The sequence below is a fragment of the Diadema setosum genome, chromosome 9, assembly GCF_964275005.1.
Source record: "Diadema setosum chromosome 9, eeDiaSeto1, whole genome shotgun sequence".
NCBI lineage: Eukaryota > Metazoa > Echinodermata > Echinoidea > Diadematoida > Diadematidae > Diadema > Diadema setosum.
In genome coordinates, this window is record NC_092693.1 from 12602289 (window position 1) to 12628502 (window position 26214).

Below are 26214 nucleotides of genomic sequence, written 5' to 3' on the forward strand. Positions count from 1 at the left end.
GTAATTAGGTTTAAGGGATCTTACTCAGATCCTTATTTCATTTCACAATCAAATTTGAAGACTTGATAACCCTTCAATTTCATTTTTAAAGATTACTTACGGTAATTTTGTCTGCATCATTTCAATCATGGCCTGTTATAATATGGCTACACAAGCTTTTAAGTGAGATTCTGTCCAGAGCTATGGAATATCATAGCTCATGTCACAATCCTTCCATTAATTATTTTTGCATTACAATGTCCTCACCGACTGGTCATATTTGCGGAATTCAATATTATTTGTATTTCCTTTATACCCTAATGACAGCCAAAAGAGCTAGTTAGAATTATGGGTAATGCCCTTTAAAAGAGTTTTCAAGATTTGATTATTGGATTATTATTTTCATTTTAATCTGCAAGGAATGCAGTAAAAACATACATATATGAGAAATAGAATCCTATTGCTTCCTATTATATTAATCGTTTAGCAGTAAGGGGGGGGGGGGCTATGCTCTATATTACCAGCGTCCTTGACGTTGCCACCAAAAAGAGAAGTGTTTTTATTTCTCTGTTGCAGTTCAGGGATCCTCAATCACAATAGATATTCATAATTCAGATTTAAATTCAATGGATTAATAATTATGAAGATCACTCCTAAAAAAAAAAGAAAAAAAAATTTGTCGTGTTTAGGGCGTATGAAGACTCCGCATTCTAGCAGTCACTGGGGAAAATCTCTTTGATCCATAAATATCTGTACCGCTGAGGGCAGCACACTTGTGGGCACTACGGCACTGGGGCACTAACCGAAAGGCCAGGCGCCCAACAACAACAAATGCAGCTAGCTCACTTACCATGATTTTATGTGCTAGTCTGCTCGCGGTTTTTGGTGCGATCAATCTTCCACAAAAATCAGTGGCTAGTCGAGGAAACCTATCTATGAGATGGGGAAGAAGCATAAGAAGTATCACAGAGCAGACAGGAGAGAAGGAGGTAATCAAAGGGTTGTCTTTATGCTGCCATGTTTATTTTGTCATCAGTCTGCTTCTGAGATTGTTCGATTGCTGGGGCTTTGCTGCCTTGTGATCAATGGTGATTGTGTTCTTTGTTCCTTTGAAATGTTGAGGGCTGATGTATAGTGTTGCTGTACGCCAAAACCTATATACGGGACCGTTAAAAACAGGTAGAATGCATTGAGTGAGTGAGGCACCGTTCTGAGTTTATGTTCTGTCGAAATATTCGATATTTTCATTCTTCATTTATGAAATTTCCACTTCGTTTGTTTGACTCCCACCCTTTCGATTAAATTGTAGGTTATTTAGTCCTTACTTAAAATTAATTGTCATTTGATCACTTGTTGATGTGAAAAAGTGAAGCTGCTAACTTAGTGCTAGCTGAGCTGCCAAACAGCAAAAGTAAAACAAAACACGTTTGCACTTCACTGCACTTCACTTGCAGGCTAGGCTATGAGAATCCCAGGGTCAGAGATGGCCATCTATGGTCAGATGGTAGCCCGACCAGACGCCGTGCGTGCGCTACTTGTGTACAGCAACAGGGCTGTGTATATAGTAAGCAGATAGTCAACGTTACTGAAGGTGATGGGACAAACTATCATCAGCCATCATCACTTCCTAATTCCAAGGCGATCTGGATGTACACTGCTACTGTAAAAGTGGAAATTTTCGCGGTGTTGAAATTTTCACGCATTTCGCGCAACCAGAAACTAGCGCGAAAATGAAATCCCGCGAATATTTTTGCTTGCCATATGTTCCTGTGCGTGATGTCTAGATTCCGCGGAATTAAAAACACGCGAAACTCTTCTGACCCGGCCAAGCGCGAAAAATTAGTCGCGCGAAAATATCCACTTTTACAGTATCTTTCCGAAGCGCAGATGAGGAAAGATAGCATACACATTCAGTCTATTTCAGATCGCCGAGGAAGTGATAGTTTGTCTCATTGCCTGAAACTAAAAGTTGATTATTTGCTTTATATTCCACATCTTCCCATATTCCCATTTTATTCCACATCTGAAACTGTTTTAGCTGTCTTAGGGTATCCTCAGGGCTTAGGCTACATAGTTTACTTTAGCTAGACGTATATTACGCGCGTAGATGACAAAACAACGAATTTGCTCAGCGCGCCGTGCATGGCACAGAAATAAAAGTTCGTTGCACTGTGGTCTATCACTTGACCCAGGTCAAATCTCTAGACCACAGTGCAATGCACTTTATTTCGCACGTACTCACAATTGTAAGTTATATCACACGCTAGGACTGTGTGGACTATTAGAGATCAGCAAAACAAAATGACTATCATCATAGAGTGTAACGAACTTTTATTCTCAGGTGACGTGATGGGCAACCAAAACTACGCTTCATCACGTGATCAGCTCTCGATCAATCCTATAGCAAGATTCTTAGTATGTCGAATATAATTACAGCTATGGTAGCTGTTGCAATGTTGTAGTAGATCTATTACCAGACAGCATGGTATTAATTTGGCATACTCGTCTGAAAAATAGGCCCCACCACTGCGTGTCCGTACTAATACTACAGTGGCTCGCCTGTTTTTACTTGTGAATTCAGCCCCACCATGTGGCATTCATTGGTAGATAAGCACGGCGGTGGGGCTTTCTTCCACAGTATTAATACTCGTGAATGCGGCCTCACCAAACGGCGTTTACACGAGATTGATACAGCAGTGGGGCCGATTTCCACAGCATGGGGATACCATCTTTCGTCCTCCCTTTCTCCTGTTTTTTTTTTTTCCTTTGGTCTTCAGCTTTTTATTCTCGGAAGGACTCCCTGACCCTAATTTCTCTCAACTAATTTAACGGCCAATTTAACCATAAATACAACCCTACCTAACCCCAAACCCTAACCCTAACCTAACCTTGCTTGCTAACGCACGGATGCATGCGCACTGCCATGGGGCCAATTTCACGATTTTGCCATTAATTACGTACGCGCACATCTCTGCATATTGTAAATAATGACATTCACAATACATGCAGGACTTCATAGACTAGCCTTACAGCAGTCTGCATATTGTAAATAATGACATTCACAATACATGCAGGACTTCATAGACTAGCCTTACAGCAGAGCATTGTGGTATGGGCCAAAATCGCCAAAAATGCAACACAAAAATGTAGGAACGCTAAGAAATTCCCATTTCACTTCAGATTTAGAAGATTTTGATTTATCTCATGATTTTATCGAATAAATTATTTGAAATGCTCTAGACCTTTTAATACCATAAAATTCAAAATTTGAGCCTCTTTGTCGTCCGCTCAGTACGAATGTGTGTGGTGAATCATTGTGATTCTGGTACATGGACAAAATGTGAAAGACGTCGATTATTCCATTGCGAAAATCTTGTCCAGAATTATTAGCAGTTTTACACCAGGCTAAAAGATAACCTTTTGGCCCGAATTCACGAAGGTGGTACAAATGAAACCATGGTTTAAACCATGGACAAAAACCATGGAGCGCCAAGTGTCGCATGGAATATTTCGTTACGAAATCAGTCATTTCGTCGATGAAATGATTATTTTGTAACAAAATGACAACATTTTGTAACTAAATGAACATTTTGTCCACGACATGATAATTTCGTTAACGAAACGGTCATTTTGTCGACGAAATGACCAACTTTGTAACGAAATATTCCGTGCGACACTTGGCGCTCCATGGTTTTTGTCCAAGGTTTATACCATGGTTTCATTTGTACCACCTTCGTGAATTCGGGCCATGATGTCTTAAAGTCTAGACCTCTATTTTTCCAAAAATCAGAGTGAATAATTTACATTTTGGGTAATTCCATGGGGTTGGGACTGAAATTGTGACATACAAGTTGAAAATTCAAGTTGGGTAAATTGAAATTTCCTTTTTCCCCCTGATTTGTTACTCCCATTCTTCAACTTATTCCACTAGAAATCTGTTTATTACTTCGCACACTTTCAGTCAGCATGGGTAAACAGGTATGGCAAAATACCTATGTTACATGGACTTCATTTGTTGACATCCTTCATAATTTTGTGTTCTGAAATGATAACAATGAACACATCCACGTTTTTTTCGTCCATAACACATCAACATGTTATTTAACAGGCGCATGAGATCATTATTAGTAAGATTGTATGTTCTGATGTCAACTGCAAGCCACTTTTATTAACATGTTTTTTTCTACAAACCATTAACAATTTTAATCAAAGGTTTAACTTTTTCATCAAGAGTGACACAATGACAATATTCTTAAAAGCACCACAATTGAAGCAAGTGATTTGTATGGGTATTCAAGTGAAAACATGATTTTATTGTTATAATCAGGGGTTTTCAGTCAACAACCTCGCCCACAGTGTACTACCTATGTTACACGGACAGTATGTCTTTGTAACATAGGTACACTACGACATATCAACTGATTTCCTTTATTGTGGTGTGAGATGTTAAAACCTACACATATAGACTTTATGTATGTTCCCACAAATAACACTATTGTAACAGTTCTTTGGAATTATATCTACTGCACACCTGTGGAACAATACCTATGTTACACAGACTTCAATTCTTTGTAACTCTGGTATGAAAGAAGGCAGACTTTAATCAGAAGAAGAAGAAGAAAGTGAAGCTTTACACAATTTGACCTTATATACACTAACATCATCAACTAGTTGTCAACTAAGTAAGAAAACTAATAAAGAGAAATCAGACAAGTCTTCTTGTCTTCTCCATGTTCTTTGTTTGAAATTAATTTCTGCTCTTTTGTCCAATGTCCATTTAGCCCTCGATTTTTGTTTTTCTTCTGTCCACTTTCCCTCTGTGCAGTTTTCTTCTTGTCTAGTTTATTACATTCGCTCTTCTTGGGTGTTGCTTTGTCGGCTTCCTCTCTGTTTGTGGAGTGCTGTGGATGTGTCCTTGTCACTCTTTCATGTAGTTTAAAACGTAGCAGTGGCAGAGGAGGAGCCATGGCAGATTCATCAACAAACTGAACATAAGGTGTAAAGAGAAATAGAATAAAAAAATTAAAAGAAAATTTTTGTCGGGGTCGACTATATATTCCTGTTGATGTATGTGTGTGTTTATGAATGGAATTAAATAATTTCAACAATTTTGCTTACATTTCTACCTCTTGGCATACCCATTAGCTAGAGTTCCATGTGTACCTCCCACCAAAATTGGAAAAAAAAAAAAGGGTTATGCTTAAAATGATGTAAATATTAATAATAATAATAATAATATAGCATGTAAAACATAGGAAAATATCATTTTCATACTCTATGCTAAAAACTTATTTTGATGTAAGCTAGGAAGGGCAGGTTGCTGCCCCCAGTGTCCTAGCTAAGGTTAGGCTAGGGTCAGGGTTACGGTTACGGTTATGGTCCTTAATAGACTCCCAAAATAATACTTGGCCCTATTTTATATTCATCCCCCATCAAAATTGTCGCCCTCTTTTTGAATGATAGTGTAGAGCAATAATAGTCCAATTTTGATTGGGGTTCATAATTTCATTGAAGCCTTTCCTACCCACTACCCACCCAAACTGAATAGGACACTGGCATTTTAGCTTTGAGACTTCACAGTGGGTGAGCATGGAATAGAAATGGTGAATCCTTGTGAAATGTTAACAACTTCATCAGAGCATCTAACAGGTCAGTGAATCTTCGAAGGAAAACATTGACATTTTCGAAGTAAATCTGTTAAAGAGAAAGAATATCACAGCTCCTAGTTCTCTCAATATCACCAGCAAAATAAGGCAAACTCTATTTCTCTAGTTCAGATGCAGTCTGGACATCTACGTTTTCCAACTAGTATATAGTGATGAATACTAACTTTAGCACGTCTACCTTGGTAGATACCTTATGACAAAAGGGTCCAAAAATTTACAATAATCGGGAGGTAAAACAAATTTATATTGCAGTGAAGATACACTGATATACTTTTGTATGGTTTTCTAAGAGAGGAATTATATGCTCCTTTTGCAGAGACCGGCATGGACGGAAAATTTGGCGATCAAAATTATGAACATGAACCTGTAACAAATATCTCAGTATGTGGGACTACAGTATCATCGTCCACAGTATTTTTGGCCAGTTCAGAGGTTTAGATGTCGTTTTTTTTTTCCTCTAATAGACTTACAGAATATGACAAATGTTATTATTTTCGTAAAATAGCGTAAAAGCTTACCAATTGACTTCAGAAACATTAAAACTCCTGTACCTACGTTACATGGACAACGGCAGAAAAACAGATCTTGCGCTGTCCAGGTAGGTGTATATTGGCTGTGAGTAGTTTTTCTGCCATTGGGGGAGGACTGCCAGTGACATGAATACGATTGCTGAAGTTAGTAGCTCTTCTTTTTATCGCGAGACGCGTCTTTCCTTACCTACGTTACACGAAGAGGCCGGACATCGCACTGAAGTACAGTGATATGTTCTGTATTTTCTCGTTTATTTGGAGGATTTTGATGCTAATTTTTGGATAAGAATACTTCTGAAATATAAATCTCATTATAGAAATAAAGTTTCTGATCATATTATGATTGGAAGTGTATGTAAAACCATGCTATACCTATGTTACAACAAAAATTGCCATGGACATCGTTTGTAACATAGGTATGAGGTTGCTTGAAGATGCTCTGGTGTTCTTATTTTGTTACAAATGTTTATGTGCCTTATAGTTTTTGTAGAAGTCACCTTGCCTCTCTTAATTATGATAGGCATAATGCTGAAAGGTTGTATATTCCTATTTTACATTGCCATGAAAATGGCATATATTTATGTCACAACATAAACCACAAAAAACCATGGGACATCATTAGTGAAACAGTCATAGACAAAATACATTTGTACACAGGCTTGTTTTATTTTCATCAAACAATTCTTCACACATTTCTCTTCAAGAATAACTGCAAACCACAGACAATTATTTGATAAATTTGTCAGAATATGACTTTTATTCCCTACACAACATGAAAATCTAGAGAAGACCCAACCCCATGGAATGACCCTTTTATAATATTGCAAAATCCGTAATTTTCAGGAATTTGTTATTTTGTTATTTTTGGCCGAAATTTCATCTGCTGAGTACGGAATTCATAGCCCCCCCCCCCAAAAAAAAAAAAAAAAAATCAAGTCTGGTGATACGATCAACTCTCCTACTACATGCAGTAAATTTAGGTCACATGTCATGAGATGTAAATGTACTGCATTTGTATATACTGAAGTATTTTAAGTAGCCTACAACCATGAAGCATTACAACTGTAACACAGACACGTAGTCTATTTCCACGTCATGTAATTTGTAGTTTAATTGTTGTCGAAGATAACATTGTTCTAAGTCGCCTCCAAAGCCTACTGCGGTGTGTAAATACACTGTATGGAATATTTACTGTCAGAATTTGTGAGAATTTTACACTCTAGTGTATCTATTTATGGATCTAAATGTTGTAATACGTATAAAGTAAGGACACCTTTTACTGAGAAAATACATGTATACTTTGTGTAAATGTTACAGATTGCAGAAATACACTGTACCCTCATTCCCATGGAAATTCAGTGAAATTGACCAAATGCAAAAACCTATCAAGTCTTGCAGACATTTTCACAGTACACTATAAGAAAAACAGTAGACTTCAGTATTAGTGGTTACTAGTACCGAGCAAATAAAATGTGTCATTTGAGAAGTTTCATATCTGGTTACTTTGATAATACGTGTGTTATGTATTGCTCTGCTATATTATGATGTGTCATAATGCTAACCTTATACCCTAGAATATTCAGTTGTTCATCAAGTAAGGTTTTAAGCAGGGCTGCACACTAATCCATTTTTATGCCTCCGCCACGTAGTGGTGCCGGAGGCATTATGTTTTTTGGTTGTCTATCCGTCCGTCCGTACGTCCGTACGTACGTCCGTCCGCTTTCGTTTACGCGATAACTTGAGTAATATTTACTGGAATTTTACCAAACTTGGTCCAAGTATGAAGTATGATGGGGCAATGATTTGATTAGATTTTAGGTGAAATCGGCTAAAGGTCAAAGGTCAAAGGTCAAGGTCAAATCATGAAATTCATCCGTTTACGCGATAACTCAAGACTGTATGGAGCAAATTTCACCAAACTTTGATGGAGGATGATGTATGATGGGACAATTACTTGATTAGTTTTTCAGTGAAACCGGACCGAGGTCAAAGGTCAAAGATCAAGGTCAAATCCTAAAATTTATCTGTTTACGTGATAACTCAAAACTGGATGAAGCAGCTTTCACCAAACTTGGTCCAAGGATGATGTATGATGGGACAATTAGTTGAGTAGATTTTAGTGACATTGACAAGAGGTCAAAGGTCAAAAGGTCGAGGTCAAATGCTAAAAATGTTGCTATTTCCCCATATCTATGCAATGCCCGCAGTTATTTTCTTGAAACTTAGTGTAGACATGTACTACTGCATAAAGATTCTCCAGAGAGAGTTTCATGTCATAAGGTCAAAGGTCAAAGGTTAGGTGAAAATGTTGCAATATCACTTTTCTCACAAATGGTTCAATGTATCTTCATGGAACTTGGTACATATGCATGTACTGACTGGCAGGGATTATCTAGGGAATTTAGGGGTCATGGGTCAATAGTCAGGGGTCAAAGGTCAAGATCAACTCAAAATGTTACTATTTCCCTCATATACTAGTATATGCAATGATTGCATTATTAGTTTTAAAATTTAATATATGTACATGTATTACTTAATGGAGATTCTCTTGGAAATTTCCAGCCAGAAGGTCAAAGGTTGAGGGTCAAAGGTTAGGTTTAAATGAAAAAAAAAAGATATATTTTGTACTGTAATTACACTCTTTCTTCATACCTTGAAAATTATACTCAATGCATAAACTTATAATAAGGTCGGTCAGAAGTCAAGTAAAAATTTTCAATTCCCCAAATATGTGTACCTGCACTCTTTAATAGACAATTATAGCAAACCCAGTTCGTGGAAAGTGAACATTCAAGATATTTCCGATAAACCTGTTATTTCGATATTTTGCCAGTTATGTGAAACTGTCATCACACATTGTGAAGACATTGTACTATACACCTATTGGGAGAATCATGCATTATGGCGGAGGCATCAGTCGCCGTAGCGACATTTCTAGTTCCTAATGGTTCGACCTGTTTGTCTGACCTGTAGGTACCCAGTTTTTCATTGCAAGTATCACGCAACTTTTGAGACCAAATTTGTCGCTCCCGGGCATACTGTTTTGAAGCCACGCCCCTTTGAAAAAAATCTATCGACCCAAAAATTGCCCGAAAACATGATTTTGTGTACAAATCCAATGTAAATTGTGTTTTTGCAATTAATTCATATAAAAAGGATATTTTTACTTTCAATGGCTGATAATGATAATGATTTATTTTAGCCTGATTATGCTTTAAAAAGTTTCTGTGACAAATTTTGACGAAAAAACAACAAAAACCAAAAGTAAAAAACAAAGAAATACACAAGAAATTCAATAAACAATGAAATACATAAGAAACGGTTATGCAGCCGAATTTTTGCTGCAATATTATTGTTGAGGATATTGAAAAGAATATGTTCACCAAAAATTAGAAGTCTTGGAGCTTTATTTTTTTATTTATAGGCAAAAAAAAAACATATTTTTGCATAAATTAGCATAAATCAGTTAATATAAAATACATAAATTAATATTTGAAAAATCTAACCATACGGTCTTGTAGATTACATTAGCCTCTACCTTAGTGCAAATTTTCGTGAGGATCACGCGATCCACTACCGAGATCTGAAGGGGGGGCCAAAAAAGCCCCCCCCCCCCCGTGGTTTCAAGTCCCTCAAAAAACCCGGTGGGTTAACAGAAATATACTCGTCTAACTTCTACAGGCTACGATGAAACCCCTGAAAAGGTGGACAGGCCTTCAGAGCCACCACTGCGTCTAGTGCTGAAGGTGGGCAAGGGGTCAGAAGCCATGGTGACAGCCTCTCCAAGCTCCGACCATTACAGCACAGTGGACTCACCAGCGACCCCTGACCCCGACTACAGGCACAGTCATCACAAGAAGAAAAAGAAGAAAAAGAAAACGGAGCATGACAGGAAGAGGGTATGTTTAACGGGTCAAATCAGGGATATGATATATGTAAGTTAACAAGATTTTGATGGTTGCTAAGATTTAGAGAGCAACAGGGGCATTATTGCAAATGTTACTTTTCCCCCAATTAAAAAGATTTTGTTGTTTTCTGTGATTTGTGTGCAGATCGTACCTGCGCTAAGTAAATACAATTTTAATCAGCAGTCTTTGATCAGCGTATTTTCAAACAAGTCAAATAAGGTATTGACCTAAATTGTAAGAATATGTGATTAACTTCTCATCACCTTTACATCTTGTGCTTTGCAAGTATTGAACTATTTGAATCATGTAAAATTTCCATCAGAGATGTGCATAAACTGTTTAAAGGAGATCTCCGGATGATTTTCAGATTTTTACATTTGTACAAAGTATAGATTAGTTATACCGAGGACAGAGTTTCAGAATTTCCGATAACAGGGATGAAGAATAAGAATATTTTTGAAATTTATAACAAATTGCAATGAACAAGGATGATGACGTGGAAGGCTCACCATAAGAATGCATGAGTTGGGGAAGCAAGAAGCAAGGAAGCAGAACAAAAGAAGAAGGCATGCATAGATTATACACAGGTGAACTCGCAAGCAAGCAGTATTGCAATGGAATTGCACTGAGTACATTTCTGAAATATGTGAGCCTCCTATGTAATCATCCCTGTTCGGTGTAATTTGTTTACGTTTTTTTTCAAAGTATTGTTTCTCTGCTCAAGAACCACAATAAATTCCACAAATATATACATGGAGCTGTTGATTTCATGTACTATATGATGTGAAATTATGACAATCGTCTGGAATGGCATTCAGTGACATCTGCCATGTATTGCCTGCAGAGCTCTGCTGCTCATGATGGCACACCTGACCCAGAGATCCATGATGACGAGGAGGAGGACATGGAAGTGAGTGAAGAAGGGACGGAGGATGGTGGTCCAGTGAATCCTCCAGCAGCCAAGAAGCTTTTGCTTGCCATGCATGAGAGAAGGGCAAACCCATCCAGACACTGCAAGGATGGGCAAGCAGGTTAGACTCAGTACCAAGACATTTTATACTGTCATCAGTCAGTGCTCTTTCATTCTTCCTATCCCCCTCTCTCCATCTTCAACCCCCCCCCCCCCCCTTAGGCATGTCTGTCTGTCTAGAGCTGTTCTTACTTTTATAGTGGTATATCAGTGCATCACGGGGCTTGAAGAATTGATCTCGCTTTGTCCTATTACGAGACAGTTACCAATCTTATGATGTAGTCACACACCCACACACACATGCACACACAAATATAGACACCCACACATACATTGTAGGCACAGACACTGTCACACACATCCAAGTCATTTTGGTTGAAAGTAATTACCTACACTGTAGAGTCAGGTGACAGTCTAATGATTAAATGTGATACTGAAATTGGCCAGCTGAAAAATCTTAGTGTAAATTTATCCTTCAAGACACAGGAGATGTGTTTTACCAACAATATATGCTGTTATCATAAAGCTTCCATCCCAATTGAATCTCCAATTTGTTTATGATAACATTTCATTTGAAAGTCCATGACTAATAAGTTTATTTCTGATTTGAAATAGGAGTGAGTTTTATTACTCCAGACATGGAGCTTAGATGTTTGATGCTAAATGCAAAGTCCCTCATCACTTTAGAGATACCACTCCATAAGCAGATAATGCGCAAATCATCTCTCTCTTGTATCTCTGTGACCGGCAATCAGCAGCAATGAGGTGTTGGAATGAGGTTGGCATTGATACATTTTTGGTATCTGAGTACCTGCTTGCATAATGTGAGGGTTAGCTGACAACAATTGGAGGTTTTTTCAAAAACATTTCATCTCATTTTTATGTTTCTCCCATCAAACAAACTGTCTTCCAGTTCAAGAGAAAAGACCACTGTCAAAAGTTTTGGAGAACCTGCAGAAGACATTACAGAGGTAAACCAATAATACTTGCTCTTTGCTTTACACAATAACTGATGTATGGCCAGCTAGCTGTCATGCTGTTTTGTATGTACAATGTATGTGCGCATGTACGGATGTATGTATGTTTGTATGCAGTGATGCTTGTATGCATTTATGTATGCAAGTTTGTATGTGTGTATCAGATACCGGTAATCTCTGTAATTGCACTTTTAGTTGACTATACGTTCATTAATAACTTTTACTGAGTCTGATATTTCAAGACTCATTTCTAAACTGCCCAGAGTTTGTGGTCAAAAATGCTATTCTTGTGGAAATACCAAGTAGTAAAAATGTTACCTTGCCTCTTTATTTCAGCATTTTGGAAAGTTTTCTTGTCATTTTGCAGTGTTGTGAAATGTGTACCTGTAATTCTTTTTCTTCTTTCATGTTGATACCCCCCAGGAAAGATGTCGATGGCTTCTTTGCGTGGCCAGTTAATGACATCATTGCACCTGGCTACTCCAGCATCATCCTGCGTCCAATGGATTTCAGCACCATGAAGAAGAAAATTGAGAAGGAGGCGTATAGCTCCATTGACGAGTATAAGGTAAAAGCCAGCAACCCATGTGTGACATCTTTCTTTTCTAAATACTCTGTAGTCAGCTACACCAGGGCTCAACATAAGCTGTGGCTGGGGGCCACTGAATATTGATGTGGGATCACCAAATTTCTAAAAATGCCATCTTATGGTGGCCCGATCAGGCACGTAAGACTAAAAAAAAAAATGGATTGTCATGTTTCTATTCGTTTGGGGCCACCAGAATTTCAGATTTCAAGATTTTAGAGGTCCGAACGGGCACAAGAGAAAAAAGTTAGTGTCAAGCCTTGCCTGTACCCTCCTATTTGAGACCACCACTGGCAGGCTCTACTTCAGTTAGTTGTAAGCAGAGGGAGACACTGTGCATCTAAATTTAATATGCACCATCATACTAGTGACATGCTAGGTTCTCTATTGATACGCAAAGGATTCTGAATTAAGTGCCTAATGAGCTGGGCATAGGGCATTTAAAAAAAGGTCTTCTGTGTCTCTACCACAGATTTAGAAGAAAAAAAAACACTCATGCAATGGAGGAAACACTCAAGTTGGTTTTTGCAATAAAGATTTGTTTGTTGTTATATTTTATGCTGATGCACTATGTCCACTCAATATCAAATTTATTGCTACTAATAGTGTGTTGCCTTTTTGGGGGGTTTTTTCCGTCCACAAGTTTGTAGGTATGTTATTTATAATTAACCATCATGCATTCTGAGCGTAGTCTTTAAATGCACATAATATTTGTTACAATTATTCTGTTTTGAGTTTTGCTTTGCTTCACTTCGTTTCTTGAATCGTAAGGGTAACGTATAATGCAGAAGCTCATGCATGCATGGCATAGCCATGGAGAGTAGCCAGGGAGTGTAGAAGATTTAGATTTCAACAAGTGTGTTGGACCCCTTACAGATTGCAACACTCCCACAGAGACTCGGGATGTTAGTGTCCTGTTTGCCAAATGTAAGGGAATGATGACAGATGATGTATAACAAGTTCATTGCTTTTGGGTGATTTTCCATCACAGGCCGACTTTGTGCTGATGTGTGAGAACGCCATGAAGTACAACAGGCCGGAGACGGTATACTACAAGGCAGCGAGGAAGCTTCTCAACACGGGTCAGAAAGTCATGAGCACGGTGAGCTGAATGATCCGATCTATCCGTTTAGTTGATAGAGAAAGAGACCTAATGCTGTAACTCTCCTTTGTTTCCGCCATTTGATTGGATTCACATGGAGAGTTGAAAAGATGGCCCCCCATCCCTCTTCTCTTACCCGTAATAGAGTCACAGCATGAATTCAAATTTGTAAATCTTTCTCTCTTAACGTGAAAGCAGTTGATGCCTGGAGCACTTAGTGTACTTTTGGAGGTAGAATCAATACAGTTTTCTCTTGTTACAATGCAAAATTAAAGACACAACATTTTTTTGTCCCCGCCGAACGAGTTCGAGCAGGGGACTATGAAACGGGCTCCGTACGTGTGTGTGTCTGTGCGTCCGTCCGTGCGTCCGGCCGTCCGTGCGTCCGTGTGTGATCAAAATGTTAAATTTGCTACTTCTCTGTCATTTATGAGCCAATTTTGATTCTGTTTGCTTTATATGATAGCACTACATGGGAGCTTTGAAACTTCTGCACAGAATTTCAGTTGTGACCTTTGACCGGGACCTTTGACCTATATTGTACATTTTGCTACAAAATGCTACTCCTTCGCCATTTCTAACCCAATTTCAATTCTGTTTGCTTTATGTGATGGCACTAGGTGAGGGCTTCAAAACTTTACACAGAATTTTGACCTTTGCCTTCTTTGACCTTTGACCTTGATTTTTGACCTGTATTGTACATTGGCTACAAAATGCTACTTTTTCGCCATTTCTAACCCGATTTCGATTCCGTTTGCTTTATGTGATGGCACTAGGTGAGGGCTTCAAAACTTTTACACAGAATTTTTACCTTTGACTTCTTTGACCTTTGACCTTGATTTTTTACCTATATTGCACATTTTGCTACAAAATGCTACCTCCGGCGGGGACATATATTACGCACCGCGTAATTTCTACTTTTCCTTGTTTGTTTTTTTTACGTGCTTTACAATATCCCCATGGAGACCTTGTTATGTCTTGGATCTTTTTCTTTGAGCAGATTCCTTCTTACATGTGCTTTACGAAGACAATTCCCTCTCTGCTGTATCTGAATACACATTTGCACACTATGGTAGGTTCGGGTATGAAGAGGTTGATAAATGGCTGCCTCTTTTTGCTATTTTTTTCTTATGTCAGGAGCGTCTAGCTACCATCAAGAGGGCTTTTGGTTGTGTGGAGGGACATGAGGGGAAGTCGAAGGACAGGTCCAGGCAGCGGCAGACGTACAAGCACCAGGCGGAGAAAGAAAACTTCTCCATCCATGAGAGGCAGGACTTCCTCCGTGCCTCTGACAACGTGGACGTCATGGCAACGGATGATGGTTCCCTCATGGAGCAGGGCAGTGCAGTGGGGTGAGTTAGTCGTTCGCCAAATCTGTCGCAGGAGAATTCCATCTACCAAGTGCATAAGGTCATAGCTGTAATTGTCCACCGGCAAGGGAATATGCATCCCCTTCTGTCATGGAGCAAATGTTGTCTTTGAAATCCTTCGTTATTTGCTTCAAATGTCATGCATGTGCATGAGTAATATTGAAAGTGTTATTATTGAATGTCTGTTATTAGCTCACCTGAGCCAAAGGCTCAAGTGAGCTATTGCGATCGCCCTTCGTCCGGCGTCCGTCGTGCGTCGTGCGTCGTGCGTAAACTTTTTATATTTTCATCTTCTTCTTGAAAACCCCAAGACCGATTTTCATCAAACTTGGCAGGTAGCATCCCTACGGGGTTAGGAACTCAATTTTTAAAAATGGGCACCATGCCCCACCCAGGGGGCCCCCAGGGGGGCCCAAACCCCCCAAAATTAAGGAATCTGTAAAAATCTTCTTCTCTAGAACCAGAAGTGATAGAGCTAAGTTAATACTATGAGTTAGTACATTGATGACTGTAGTTTCAAGTTTGTTCATGGCAGAATCAGGGGTGCCCCCCTTGGGACCCGGGGGAGGGGGGTTGGGAGGGGTGCTAATGGGGCCTAAATTGTACATTTTCATCTTCTTCTTGAGAACCCCTTGACCCATTTTCACCAAACTTGGCAGGTAGCATCCCTAGGGGGTTAGGATCTCAATTTGTTAAAATGGGCACCATGCCCCTCCCAGGGGGCCCCCAGGGGGCCCCAAACCCCCAAAATGAAGGAATCTTTAAAAATCTTCTCTATAATCAGAAGTTATAGAGCTAAGATAATACTATGAGTGAGTACATTAATGACTGTAGTTTCAAGTTTGTTCATAGCAGATCCAGGGGTGCCCCTCTTGGGGGCAGGGGGGGGGGGGGGGGGGGGATGGGAAGGTCCAAATGGGGGCCTGAATTGTACATTTTCATCTTCTTCCTGAAAACCTCATGATGGATTTTCATCAAACATGGCAGGTAGCATCCCTAGGGGGTCAGGATCTCAATTTATCAAAATGGGCACCATGCCACACCCAGAGGGCCCCAGGGGGCCCCAATCCCCTCAAATTAAGGAATCTTAAAAAATTTGGGCCCTTATTGTACATTTTCATCTTCTACTTGAGAATGCCTGGTCAAATTTTAGTAGAGCTGTGAATAATTTAGATTAGTGACTGCGTGAAAGGTGAAATTGCGATACTCAGGTGAGCGCTAGACCCGCGGGTCTCTTGTTTTAGCATTGCATCACTCATGCTTCATGGGTCTTGCTACTTGAGAAAAAGTTTTTTTTTTGGTGACTGATTCAAGAGATGCAAAATACTATTACAAAGTGAAGTGTAAAAATTTGTATGTGTATGGATGATGTTGATGATGATGATGATGAGATTGATGGTAACTCATAATAGATGATATAAATGATAATGGCAATATATTATCAATTGTAATAGAAACAATATTACCAATAGTAGTAGTAGTTCTGTGATTATTGCAATTTACATCATTATCATCATCGTCATCATTATAATTACTATTATCAACAGCAATCTGTGCAATAAGCCTCATCATTGTATATCATCCCTGGCACAACTGGTGATGATTTTATTGGCAAAGCATCCACGTTTTGCATGCTGGTAACGAATGGCTATGTAATCTGTTTCTCATATCATCCCTGACTGCGATCAGGAGGAAGTCGGAGGACGATGACGACATGGACGAGGACGATGCCAAGGTGCTGATTCAGGAGGTGCTTGAAGCGGCGAAGGCGGCCAAGGACAGGCTCACTGCCCGTCAGCCCAACAGCAAGGTGTGGCATCGACCAATCTCTGCACTGATTTCTTCTTGTTTTCTTCTATTACCACTGCCAAGGAGGAATGTTTTGGTCGGCGTTTGTGTGTCTGTCTGTCTGCAAAATAACTCAAAATGTTGGGGATGGATTTAAATGAAACTTGCAGAAAAAGTTGATAATGTCACAAGGAACAGATGTTAAAATTATGGTAGTGATCCGTGGAATTTTGATCTTTTGGCAATTATGGTCAATAAACTTGGGAGTTCAAGCTGCACGTGCTCTGCTCAGGCGAGGCGCCGTGCAGCTGGAAACTAATGACGTATACAAAAGGCTTTTATATTGAGAAATTACATGATTTTTTGGATGCTTGTATGGGTGGAAATTAGCTACTGTAAAAGTGGAAATTTTCGTGGTGTTGAAATTTTCGCGCATTTCGCGCAACCAGAAACTAGCGCAAAAATAAAAACACGCGAATATTTTTGCTTGCCATACGTTCCTGTGCGTGATGTCTTGATTCCGCGGAATTAAAAACACGCGAAACTCTTCTGACCCGGCCTAGCGCGAAAAATTAGTCGCGCGAAAATATCCACTTTTACAGTACTTGGCTGAAGTCTGTGCTCTCTATGTGCCTTTGGAGTTTTGTATTGTGCCTTTGGAGTTTTGTATTGTTTCTTTGGGTGGGATGTGATAGGTCAGGTGATCAGCATGCAGCATGACTTTGTAAGCAGCAGCAAATAGGTGAAAGTTGCAAGTGACAGTCACTTCTTTGTTGATTGCATTTTCCACGTGGTTCAAGTGATGAAACCATGCTCTTGACATTCACACAGTCACTGGAATCACACCTGGCATAAGATGGAATCAAAAGATTCAGACGGTTTTTGTTTGCTTGTTTGTTTCATTTCACGTGGGCTAGCTTGACAAGTTCTGAGTGAATCAACTTTCCTTTGTCACAAAGTCTGAAATTTACTGGCAGTCAGTATGTAGAAAGCATTGTAAATGTCTTTAAATGTTCACTGGTAAATATCTTTAGATATTCTCTGGGGTCTCTGAGAATGTACTTTGGTTTATATATACATTTTTCAGAACGCACACTATAAATGTTATTTCTGTACTACGTTCCCTGTTGTATATTGTGTATGGGTGTACTGTGGTGTAATGTAATGGGCATACGTTTTGAAAAAGCGGCATCATCATTATTATTTGTCTGGACTATTTTATGCCTAAAAGTTGAAAAGGGCTAAGAACAGATGCTTTGAAATAAGATACATGATCCCTGACTGAGTAGATATGACAGAAAGTGTGTTTTGTGCAACTTTGTTACATTTGTCTACATGTGAATTCATACTGGCTATTGCAAAGATCCTGTACCTGACCATGCAAACACACGTAACGTGATCTGTCATGGTGAGATATGTCCATCTTCCCTTTGATGCTGCTGCTGTTCTGGTGCCAGATTGGCTTCTTGCGGAAGGACAAGGCAGGCACCACAACGCTGGCCTTCCTCAACCCGGACCGGGAGGAGTCCGAGGACAGCCGCAAGGTCAACCTCGGCATGCTGACGGGACGCCTGACACAAGGCACTACCTCATTGCAGGGCTTCAAGGAAGACAAGAGGAATAAGGCCCTCCCAGGTTGGTGGAACACTTTACTCCTAGGGCCCTCCCCTTCCCCCCCCCCCCCCCACCCCAACCCATATCCAAGACAAAATATTGATCAATGGCTAATAAAACTGAGATATTAATATAATATGGACTGGCCTTGAGGGGGATACGACATTTATTGCCTGAACTAGAATTGTATTGCCCGAGTCGAGATGAGGGCAATACAATTCTAGTGAGGGCAATTAATGTCGTATCCCCTGAAAGTAGACAGTCCATATCATTATTATTACCCATTTCGGGCATCTTGAGCAGCAAAATAAATCATCCACTCGACGCCAGCTCGAGCTCTACACCACACTGCGTGCTGCATCCCTATAGGCCTATACACAGCTCAGGTACGCGGCGCGCGTATAACAGCTAACTTACACAGGCGCAGGGATTGTCCCCTATTTGTACGTGTTAACCTACGGGAATTTGCCCTCTGTTGCGAAACTCGGGTATGCGGCGCGCCTAGAAACAGCAAGGCTCACACTGTAGCAGCGATCGTCGTTTAGTTTTAAGTATGAGAATTTGCCCTTCGTCGCGAAACTACTCCGCGAGAGACTGTCATTAACAGCAAGTTTTCCTCACTGGGAGCTCAAGTGCCCGGATGCTATATTCCCCTCGTTTTTAACACGCAAATCTCATAGGCGTTTGTCAAAGCGGGGAATATGGAATATTTGCTCCTCAACTCTCTGCTGGCACGTAACCTCGCGCGTAAGACGAGGATATACAATTTCAAAGAACCACAGCTCAGATGCCTGATACGGGTAATAATAATGATTATTATGAGTCTGAAAGAAATCGTCTTCACACAGGGTAAGAAAAGAAAAATGAACAGACAGAATAGCATCTTTACAAAAGTTAGTTTGAATAAGTATAAGTGAGTCTTCAGGCAAATTCAATATGTGACATACTGTACTTTGAATTTATTGGGCAAGTCCAGCCCCAAACAATGGCTCTGTAGTGTGTTGGCCCTAAAAGAACATGCAGTCGTACGCATGGGTCAATCGGGACGCAATGGGTTGAAACATCTCATACAAGAGTGTACGTTGCCCGGCAGGATTGGAACCCAAAGTGGAGATTCCAGAGCTCAGAGCTCAGAGTCAAGAGGCTTGTTCACACACCTATTGGTAACCACAGTGCTCTCATCTATGTGTGCTTCATTAGTGTGAACGTTGTCATTGTAGAAGGATAGCTATATTCTTCACTCTCTGTGTGGATATGTAAACAAGCATTATTACATTGAGCCAGTTCCTTATTCTGATTATAGTCACAGACACAGGAACAGCAGACCCAGCAATTTCCATTTCGTGTCTTTTCTTTTCTTTCTGATATTCTGCTCTCATTCTCTGCATCATCTCTTTCAGTGAATTACCTGATGTACGGCCCCTTCAGTTCGTACGCCCCGCAGTATGACTCATCCTTTTCAAATCTCAGCAAAGAAGAGTCGGATCTCCTCTACAGCACATATGGCGATGAGGAGGGGCTCAAGTATTCACAAAGGTATGGGATGTTCGAAACTTTCACTAACTTTCATGCCATTCATAAAGGCTACAGATAAGGCTAGTTCTTATGGACATGTTCTGTCAGGTTTGTCGCAGTCAAGACTATTAATATCTAACTATTCCAAAAATGTATTGTCAATTTCATATCTTGAGTAGTGTGTTGACTCTTGAGGACTAGAGGCATGTGTGTGTATGTCCTGTGAGCATTTCAAGGTGCCAAGAATTCTTTCCAATTTTTGTGGAGTGTTTGAAATATACATGCTTTGGGTATTGGATGAAGAAAATGCTCAAGTTTCCCCCTCCGCATCAACCTTGAATTGAAAGCATAAATATCATAGCTCACGATATTCTCTTTGTTAGTAAGATGGGGTCAAATTCTATCTAGTGTACTCTCATGTACAAAATATCTCACTACCGTGGGCCTGTTTCTCATGATGACAGGATCGAATACTTCAGTTACTACCAACAGAGTACCCTTAAAAGTGATGTCATTCTTTTCAGATGCCTGTTGTACACTATTTAAAGATAGATGCCTCCAAAGATGGAAGATAAAATCGAGGTATTTTATAGTGTGAATTTCCTGGTACAGTTTATCTTGTTTTCTTGTCTCCATGAGTTGTCTTTCTTTCTCTGTTCTCCCTGTCTCAGTCTCACAGTTTGTTATAACACTTTCTTCCCTTTTTCCCTCATATCTATCTCCCACAGTATTCAGGAGTATGTCAAGGACAGTGGGGACTTTGTGACCAAGCTGGTGGACAATCTACTGGACTCGCTGACCAACGGAGAGCACAGCAAAACCAAAGAGCAAATCAAGCAGGTGAGAGACTTTGACCTGTAGGGCACTAAAGATCAACGACCTTGGACATTGTACAGGTGCAATGGTTCATACAAGCAACGGTCGTGTGTAACTGCCAGTACAGGTGTGAAAAGAGAACATTTCTAAACTTGTCATTTTTGCATTGTTATCTTCCTCATGCAGAATCATGAACAAGGCACCCAGAAGGAGCAGCCCGAAAGTGGGAATGATGGAGTAAGTTGAATTCTTTCGAGTGTAAAGATACATGAAATGTTTTCCTTGATTGAATTTTTCAGTGACAACTACCTTTAAGTGCAATTACTTGTCTTGTTTCATCTTATGAAGGGAAAGGTTCAGTTATTGAAGAATGTGGAATTAATGGAGTACCATGATGAGTAAAATTCTTCATTAATGGCATGGCTGTGTGAATTCATAATTCAACTGATTATACCCTTGTATTTGCAAGACTGGATTAACCAGGTTACCCATGTCCAAAATAGATAAATGAATAGATTAAAAAAGAAAATAAGTAGAATCATAGATACTCCATCATTAATCGTTAGGGTAGATTTAGTTCAGTCATAAACAAAAAAATACATCTTATTTTGCTCATGTCAATTACTGGCATAATATCCACTAAGCACATGCGTAACGCTAAATGCAAGGGTATACCATATACGGCATATATTCAAATTTAAAGGGGAAGGCTAGTAACTGAACAGTGGGAATCAGTGGGAATGCTGGAGGATGATTGTTCCAATCCCTGTGGGATTCATTTAAGAGTACATTATATATCTATTGTTGTGTGAAAATTATTTGCTTAAGAATGGTCTCATATTCAAGTAATGTGCAGTTTAATGTTTCCAGGTTAGCGTGCCTGGTCAGTGACGGGGCATTAATCTGCACATTACTTGAATATGAGACTGTTCTGAAGCAAATAGTTTTCACACAACAGTAGATATATAATGTACTCCTAAATTAATCCCACAAGGATTTGAACAATCATCCCTCGACATTCCTACTGATTCCCACTGGTCGGTTACTAGCCATTCCCTTTAAATCAAAATTTTTGCGACTCGGGACATCCTGTCAATTTTGCCAATGGTTAAGTTTGCGATTGTGGAGTACAGTACTGAATGGAGAAATGTATGCATGAATGTGACATTTATGTCGAGATGAGTCTTGATCGAGACTTGATATTTTCGTTTGCTTTAGAATTCACGAATAGCACCTGACTCAATTTAAGAATCAATTATGATTTTAACGAGTAAGAGATTTTTGAAAAACACTTCAACAGAAACAAACAGTTGTATATGAACAAAAACATTGCTAAAATGAAAAAAAATTGTTAACTCTTCCTTATCAAAACATTAACAAAGAATACCAAAAATCGTAATTGAAAGGAAGCACCAAAATGCATTAACAACGAATAGAAAAAAATCATAAACAAAAGAAAGCAGCAAAATGCAGAAATGTGGTTTGTGAATATTGACAGGTTAAAGGAGCGTATGGTATGCTTATTGTAGCAATGACTAGCAAATTGTGCATGATTTTAAAGGACAAGTTCACCTTCATAGACATGTGATTTGAGTGAATGCAGCAATATTAGTAGAACACATCAGTGAGAGTTTGAGCAAAATCGGACAATTCGTTAAAAAGTTATGAATTTTTGACGTTTCTGCTCAGTCACGGCTGGATGAAAAGACTACTATAGCTTGTGATGTCACATGAGTACAACGATATAAAGAAAGAATAAAGAAAATTCAACATATTTCCATTTTTCTCGCATAACAAAAGAACACTCGACTTCTCTCTTTCAGAGGGCAGGGGGAATAATATTACCCTTAACATACGTCAGTAGCAAGTCGAAGAAATGTGCACTTTATTCAAAAAGTAAAGTTTTGTGAAATTCTCTTTTTATTTTCCTTATATAGTTGTACGCATGTGACATCATACACTCTAGTAGTCTTCTCCTCCAGCAGTGACTGCTCAGATACTCAAAATAATCGTAACTTTTGAATGGATTGTCCAATTTTCCTCAAACTTTCACTGATGTGTTCTACTAATATTGCTGCATTCTCTCAATCCTTATGCATATGAAGGTGGACTTGTCCTTTAAGGCAACACATGCATGTGTTCTGTGGGTGATGTATAAAATATTTCTCTCACTGCTGCATCTTGACCAAGGCGGCAGCAGGTGCGGCATCCCAACCCTCCGATCAGGGCTTCAAGATCGACTACGATGGGCTGCGCTCCCTGGCCGACGAGGGCATCGATATATCATTCCTGAATGACATGGGTATGTAGATGGCCTAAGCATCACTCAACCCAAAATAGCTAAGGTTAAAGATCTGGTAGCGTTGGGGAATCATGGGTGGTTCGATTGAATTGACCTTCATTTGCTGCCCACCAGGGTACATTTGAAAGCCATAACTAGTGCTCGTCAGTGAATAAGTGCATTAAAGTGTACGCTCATTGCTAAGGGTCAACTCCAGTAGAGATTTGTGGGCTGTATGTGTACTTTTATAGAGGTCAGTGATAAAGCTGTACATAATTTATAATAAGCATTCTCGAATATACAATGTATCTGAGCCGGGGCCAACCTTCACACTAAATGGCATCCCCACGCTACCAGGTCTTTAAGCAGATGGTGCATGATTGAACTATCTAAAGGACGAATTAAGTTGATATCTGGCAGGAGTACATTTGGCTTTGATTTTCCTGAATATTTTTGAATAGAAAGACTTTTTTGTCACCTTTCTCACCCAGCTATTATTTCAATTTCAGCAAATGATTTTATGCGCTTGTGTATTTTCTTGTTGGGTGTTTGAAATAAATTCATGAGCACAAAGTCACATCGGATTCCACTATTGTCAGGAATATGCTCGCTCATTTATTAACTCTTTTGGGTTAATTTAGATAGTCCATGACATTGAAGAGGAGCTAGAAATGATCTTTGAAATAATTGTGTGATATACTGTCTTTCATGAATTTGTGTAAAGAGAGAATAAAGTAGTACCATGCAGCCTTGTAATGTCAAGTTAATCCTTTACTAGCTATGTAAATGGCTTAACGCAGAGAGTAGTGGTAATTCACAGCACCCACTTATGTTTGTTTGTTCTGTTTTTATATGTCTTCATTTTCATTGTGTTTTTTTTTTTTATTACTCTGCAGTGTGTCTATGAGTGGCATATGTGATGTCTCTGTACCAGTTTGATGAGAAATGGAGCAGCATAATTCCCTGATGCCTTGATTAGTAAAGCATTCACAGCAATCTATACCAGTCTGAAGAAAAATGGGGTTGTTATTCTTTAAAGCAGCAATTACAAAGTTCATAGGATCTTGGGAACATGGAATCCTCCTCTGATCTTCGTGATCTCCTCCCTCCTAACCCCCGCTTCATCCCTCCATCTTCCTACCCTCCTTTCTCCTCTCTTCCAGAGAAGGAACTGACCAGCCAGGAGAAAATCCATAGCGAGACCAAGAAGGAGGTGGACAAGAAGCTGGGCAAGACGGCCGAGCTGATTTATGAGCTGGAGCGCACCCAGAACGAGCGGCTGGGCCGCAAGCCGCCCCCGCACCTCCAGTACGTCTCGGGTCCCTCGGAGCAGGAGTTTGCCATCGCTGAACAGCTGACCCAGCACCTCAAGGAGCTCACAGCCAAGGTGAGTTTGGTTGTTTCTCGGGTCTCTCATGGGTCGTCTTCTTTCTAAATTGATGTTCACTCTGAAGCAGAGGAATAGATAATTGTAATGTACCATATGTCCCCAAAAAAAATTACAACGGAACCCTCCGCAATGATATCTTTAAAAACATTGAATCAATCTAAATACAAATTCAGGGTGTGAAACTATAACCCATTGCCCACATCTTACAGAAAACCCCATTCCATTTGCTTCAGTGGTCAAAGAGAAATGAGGAATTTTGTAGAGGATGTTGGGAATCTCTTCCCTCCAAGTTCTATTGTATTCACACACAAGATCATCAAAGTGCTAAACTTGGAAGAATCAGACTCATGACATGCTTTACAACAGTACACATTTCTCTGTGACCACTTAACCAAATTGAATGGGGTTTTCTGCAAAATAGGGCAAAAATGTTACATTTTAAGACCCTGAAGTAGCATTTAGACAATTTAATCACATTGGGCATTATCAATGCGAAAATCTGATTGTATTTTTTTCTGGGACATACTGTATTGTTCTTTGCACTTATCAATGTACAGAAACTTGAATATAGGGATGTGCTATGTTCTAAAATTGCATATGATTTTGGAGGAAAAACAACAAATCTTGAAGCAGCTCAGTTATGAAATCGTAGGCCTACTAGATTACTTAAAGTACACTTATGAAATGTAATAAAGTGAGAAGCCTTTCTTATTTTTGTACAATCAAAATTCCAAATACATTCCAAATGTAGCTTTCATGACAGTCCAATGTCCAAATACAAATTTAAGATTTTCTGTTTAATATCAAGGAGTCCTGTCTATTATATCTTTTTAATTTAATTTGTACGTGTACTGGTGATTTCTGTAGACAAGAAAATGCATATATTTCAGGGAAAATTAGTATAGCAAGGGGACAGTGGTCTTGGTCAAATCAAATGCTGATGAATGCAAATAATATTTCCATGCGTTTTGCTTTTCATCACTTTTAATGAAATTCTTATCTTTCCAGACAATGCCGGCGAACCTCACTACTGCGGAGTCCGTGCGGCGTGCCATGGGAGTCACCATGGAGCCCGTCCTCGACTCACCATCATCCCCCTCCGTAACCTCACACCCAGCTCCCAGCGAGACGACGGAGAGCAGCGCGATGCCAGACGACAACGCCCTCCCTGACGACATCGCCAAGGAGCTGGAGGCGGAGGATGACGTGGGGACCGCAGGCGAGTTGGACGGCAAGGGGGACGACGATGACGTAGTGGACGACGACGTCGGGGAGGAGCTACTGGAGTTGTTGAGGGATAAAGGAGATGGCGATGCTGTGGTGGATACAGCATAGATGGACACTGGTTTTGGAGAAATACCAGCAAAGGATGCACAGATGTTAACAGTTGCTTTTTATGCCTCCGCAACGAAGTGGCCGGAGGCATTATGTTTTCGGGTCGTCCGTCCGTCCGTACGTCCGTACGTCCGTCCGTCCCGTTTTGTTTTTGTCGATATCTCAAGAGCCGTGTGGTGGTTTTACATCAAACTTGGTATGAGGGTATATCCTTGGGGGATAATACTTTGTGTGGATTTTAGGGTCACAGGGTCAAAGGTCAAAGGTCACAGGTTATTTTGTGAAAAAAACATTGAAATTTCATGTTTTTCTCCATATCTTGCAAATGGTTCAAGGTATTCTCATGGAACTTAGTATATATGCTTGTACCGATGGGCAGTGATTATC

The 26214-nt window shown here is 39.7% G+C and overlaps 1 protein-coding gene across 1 annotated transcript; it reads left to right on the forward strand.

Annotated features, from left to right (window-relative positions):
• Window positions 1-862: 862 nt before the first annotated feature.
• On the forward strand, window positions 863-25863 carry LOC140233007 (bromodomain-containing protein 7-like). Its single transcript, XM_072313113.1, has 15 exons — window positions 863-968; window positions 9857-10074; window positions 10928-11114; window positions 11967-12024; window positions 12454-12598; window positions 13608-13718; window positions 14856-15070; window positions 16778-16898; window positions 18334-18511; window positions 19891-20026; window positions 20734-20845; window positions 21008-21058; window positions 23012-23123; window positions 24266-24489; window positions 25501-25863. Exons 1-15 carry the CDS (start codon window positions 920-922, stop codon window positions 25825-25827), a joined length of 2244 nt encoding a protein of 747 aa, XP_072169214.1. The 5' UTR covers window positions 863-919; the 3' UTR covers window positions 25828-25863.
• The last annotated feature ends 351 nt before the right edge of the window (window positions 25864-26214 follow it).

Bases quoted from the DNA above. Each gene is read 5' to 3' on its own strand.
- LOC140233007 (XM_072313113.1), top strand. From the start codon at position 920: ATGGGGAAGAAGCATAAGAAGTATCACAGAGCAGACAGGAGAGAAGGA. The intron at 10,075-10,927 runs GTATGTTTAACG...TATTGCCTGCAG, and splicing joins CGGAGCATGACAGGAAGAGG to AGCTCTGCTGCTCATGATGG. The intron at 11,115-11,966 runs GTTAGACTCAGT...ACTGTCTTCCAG, and splicing joins CTGCAAGGATGGGCAAGCAG to TTCAAGAGAAAAGACCACTG.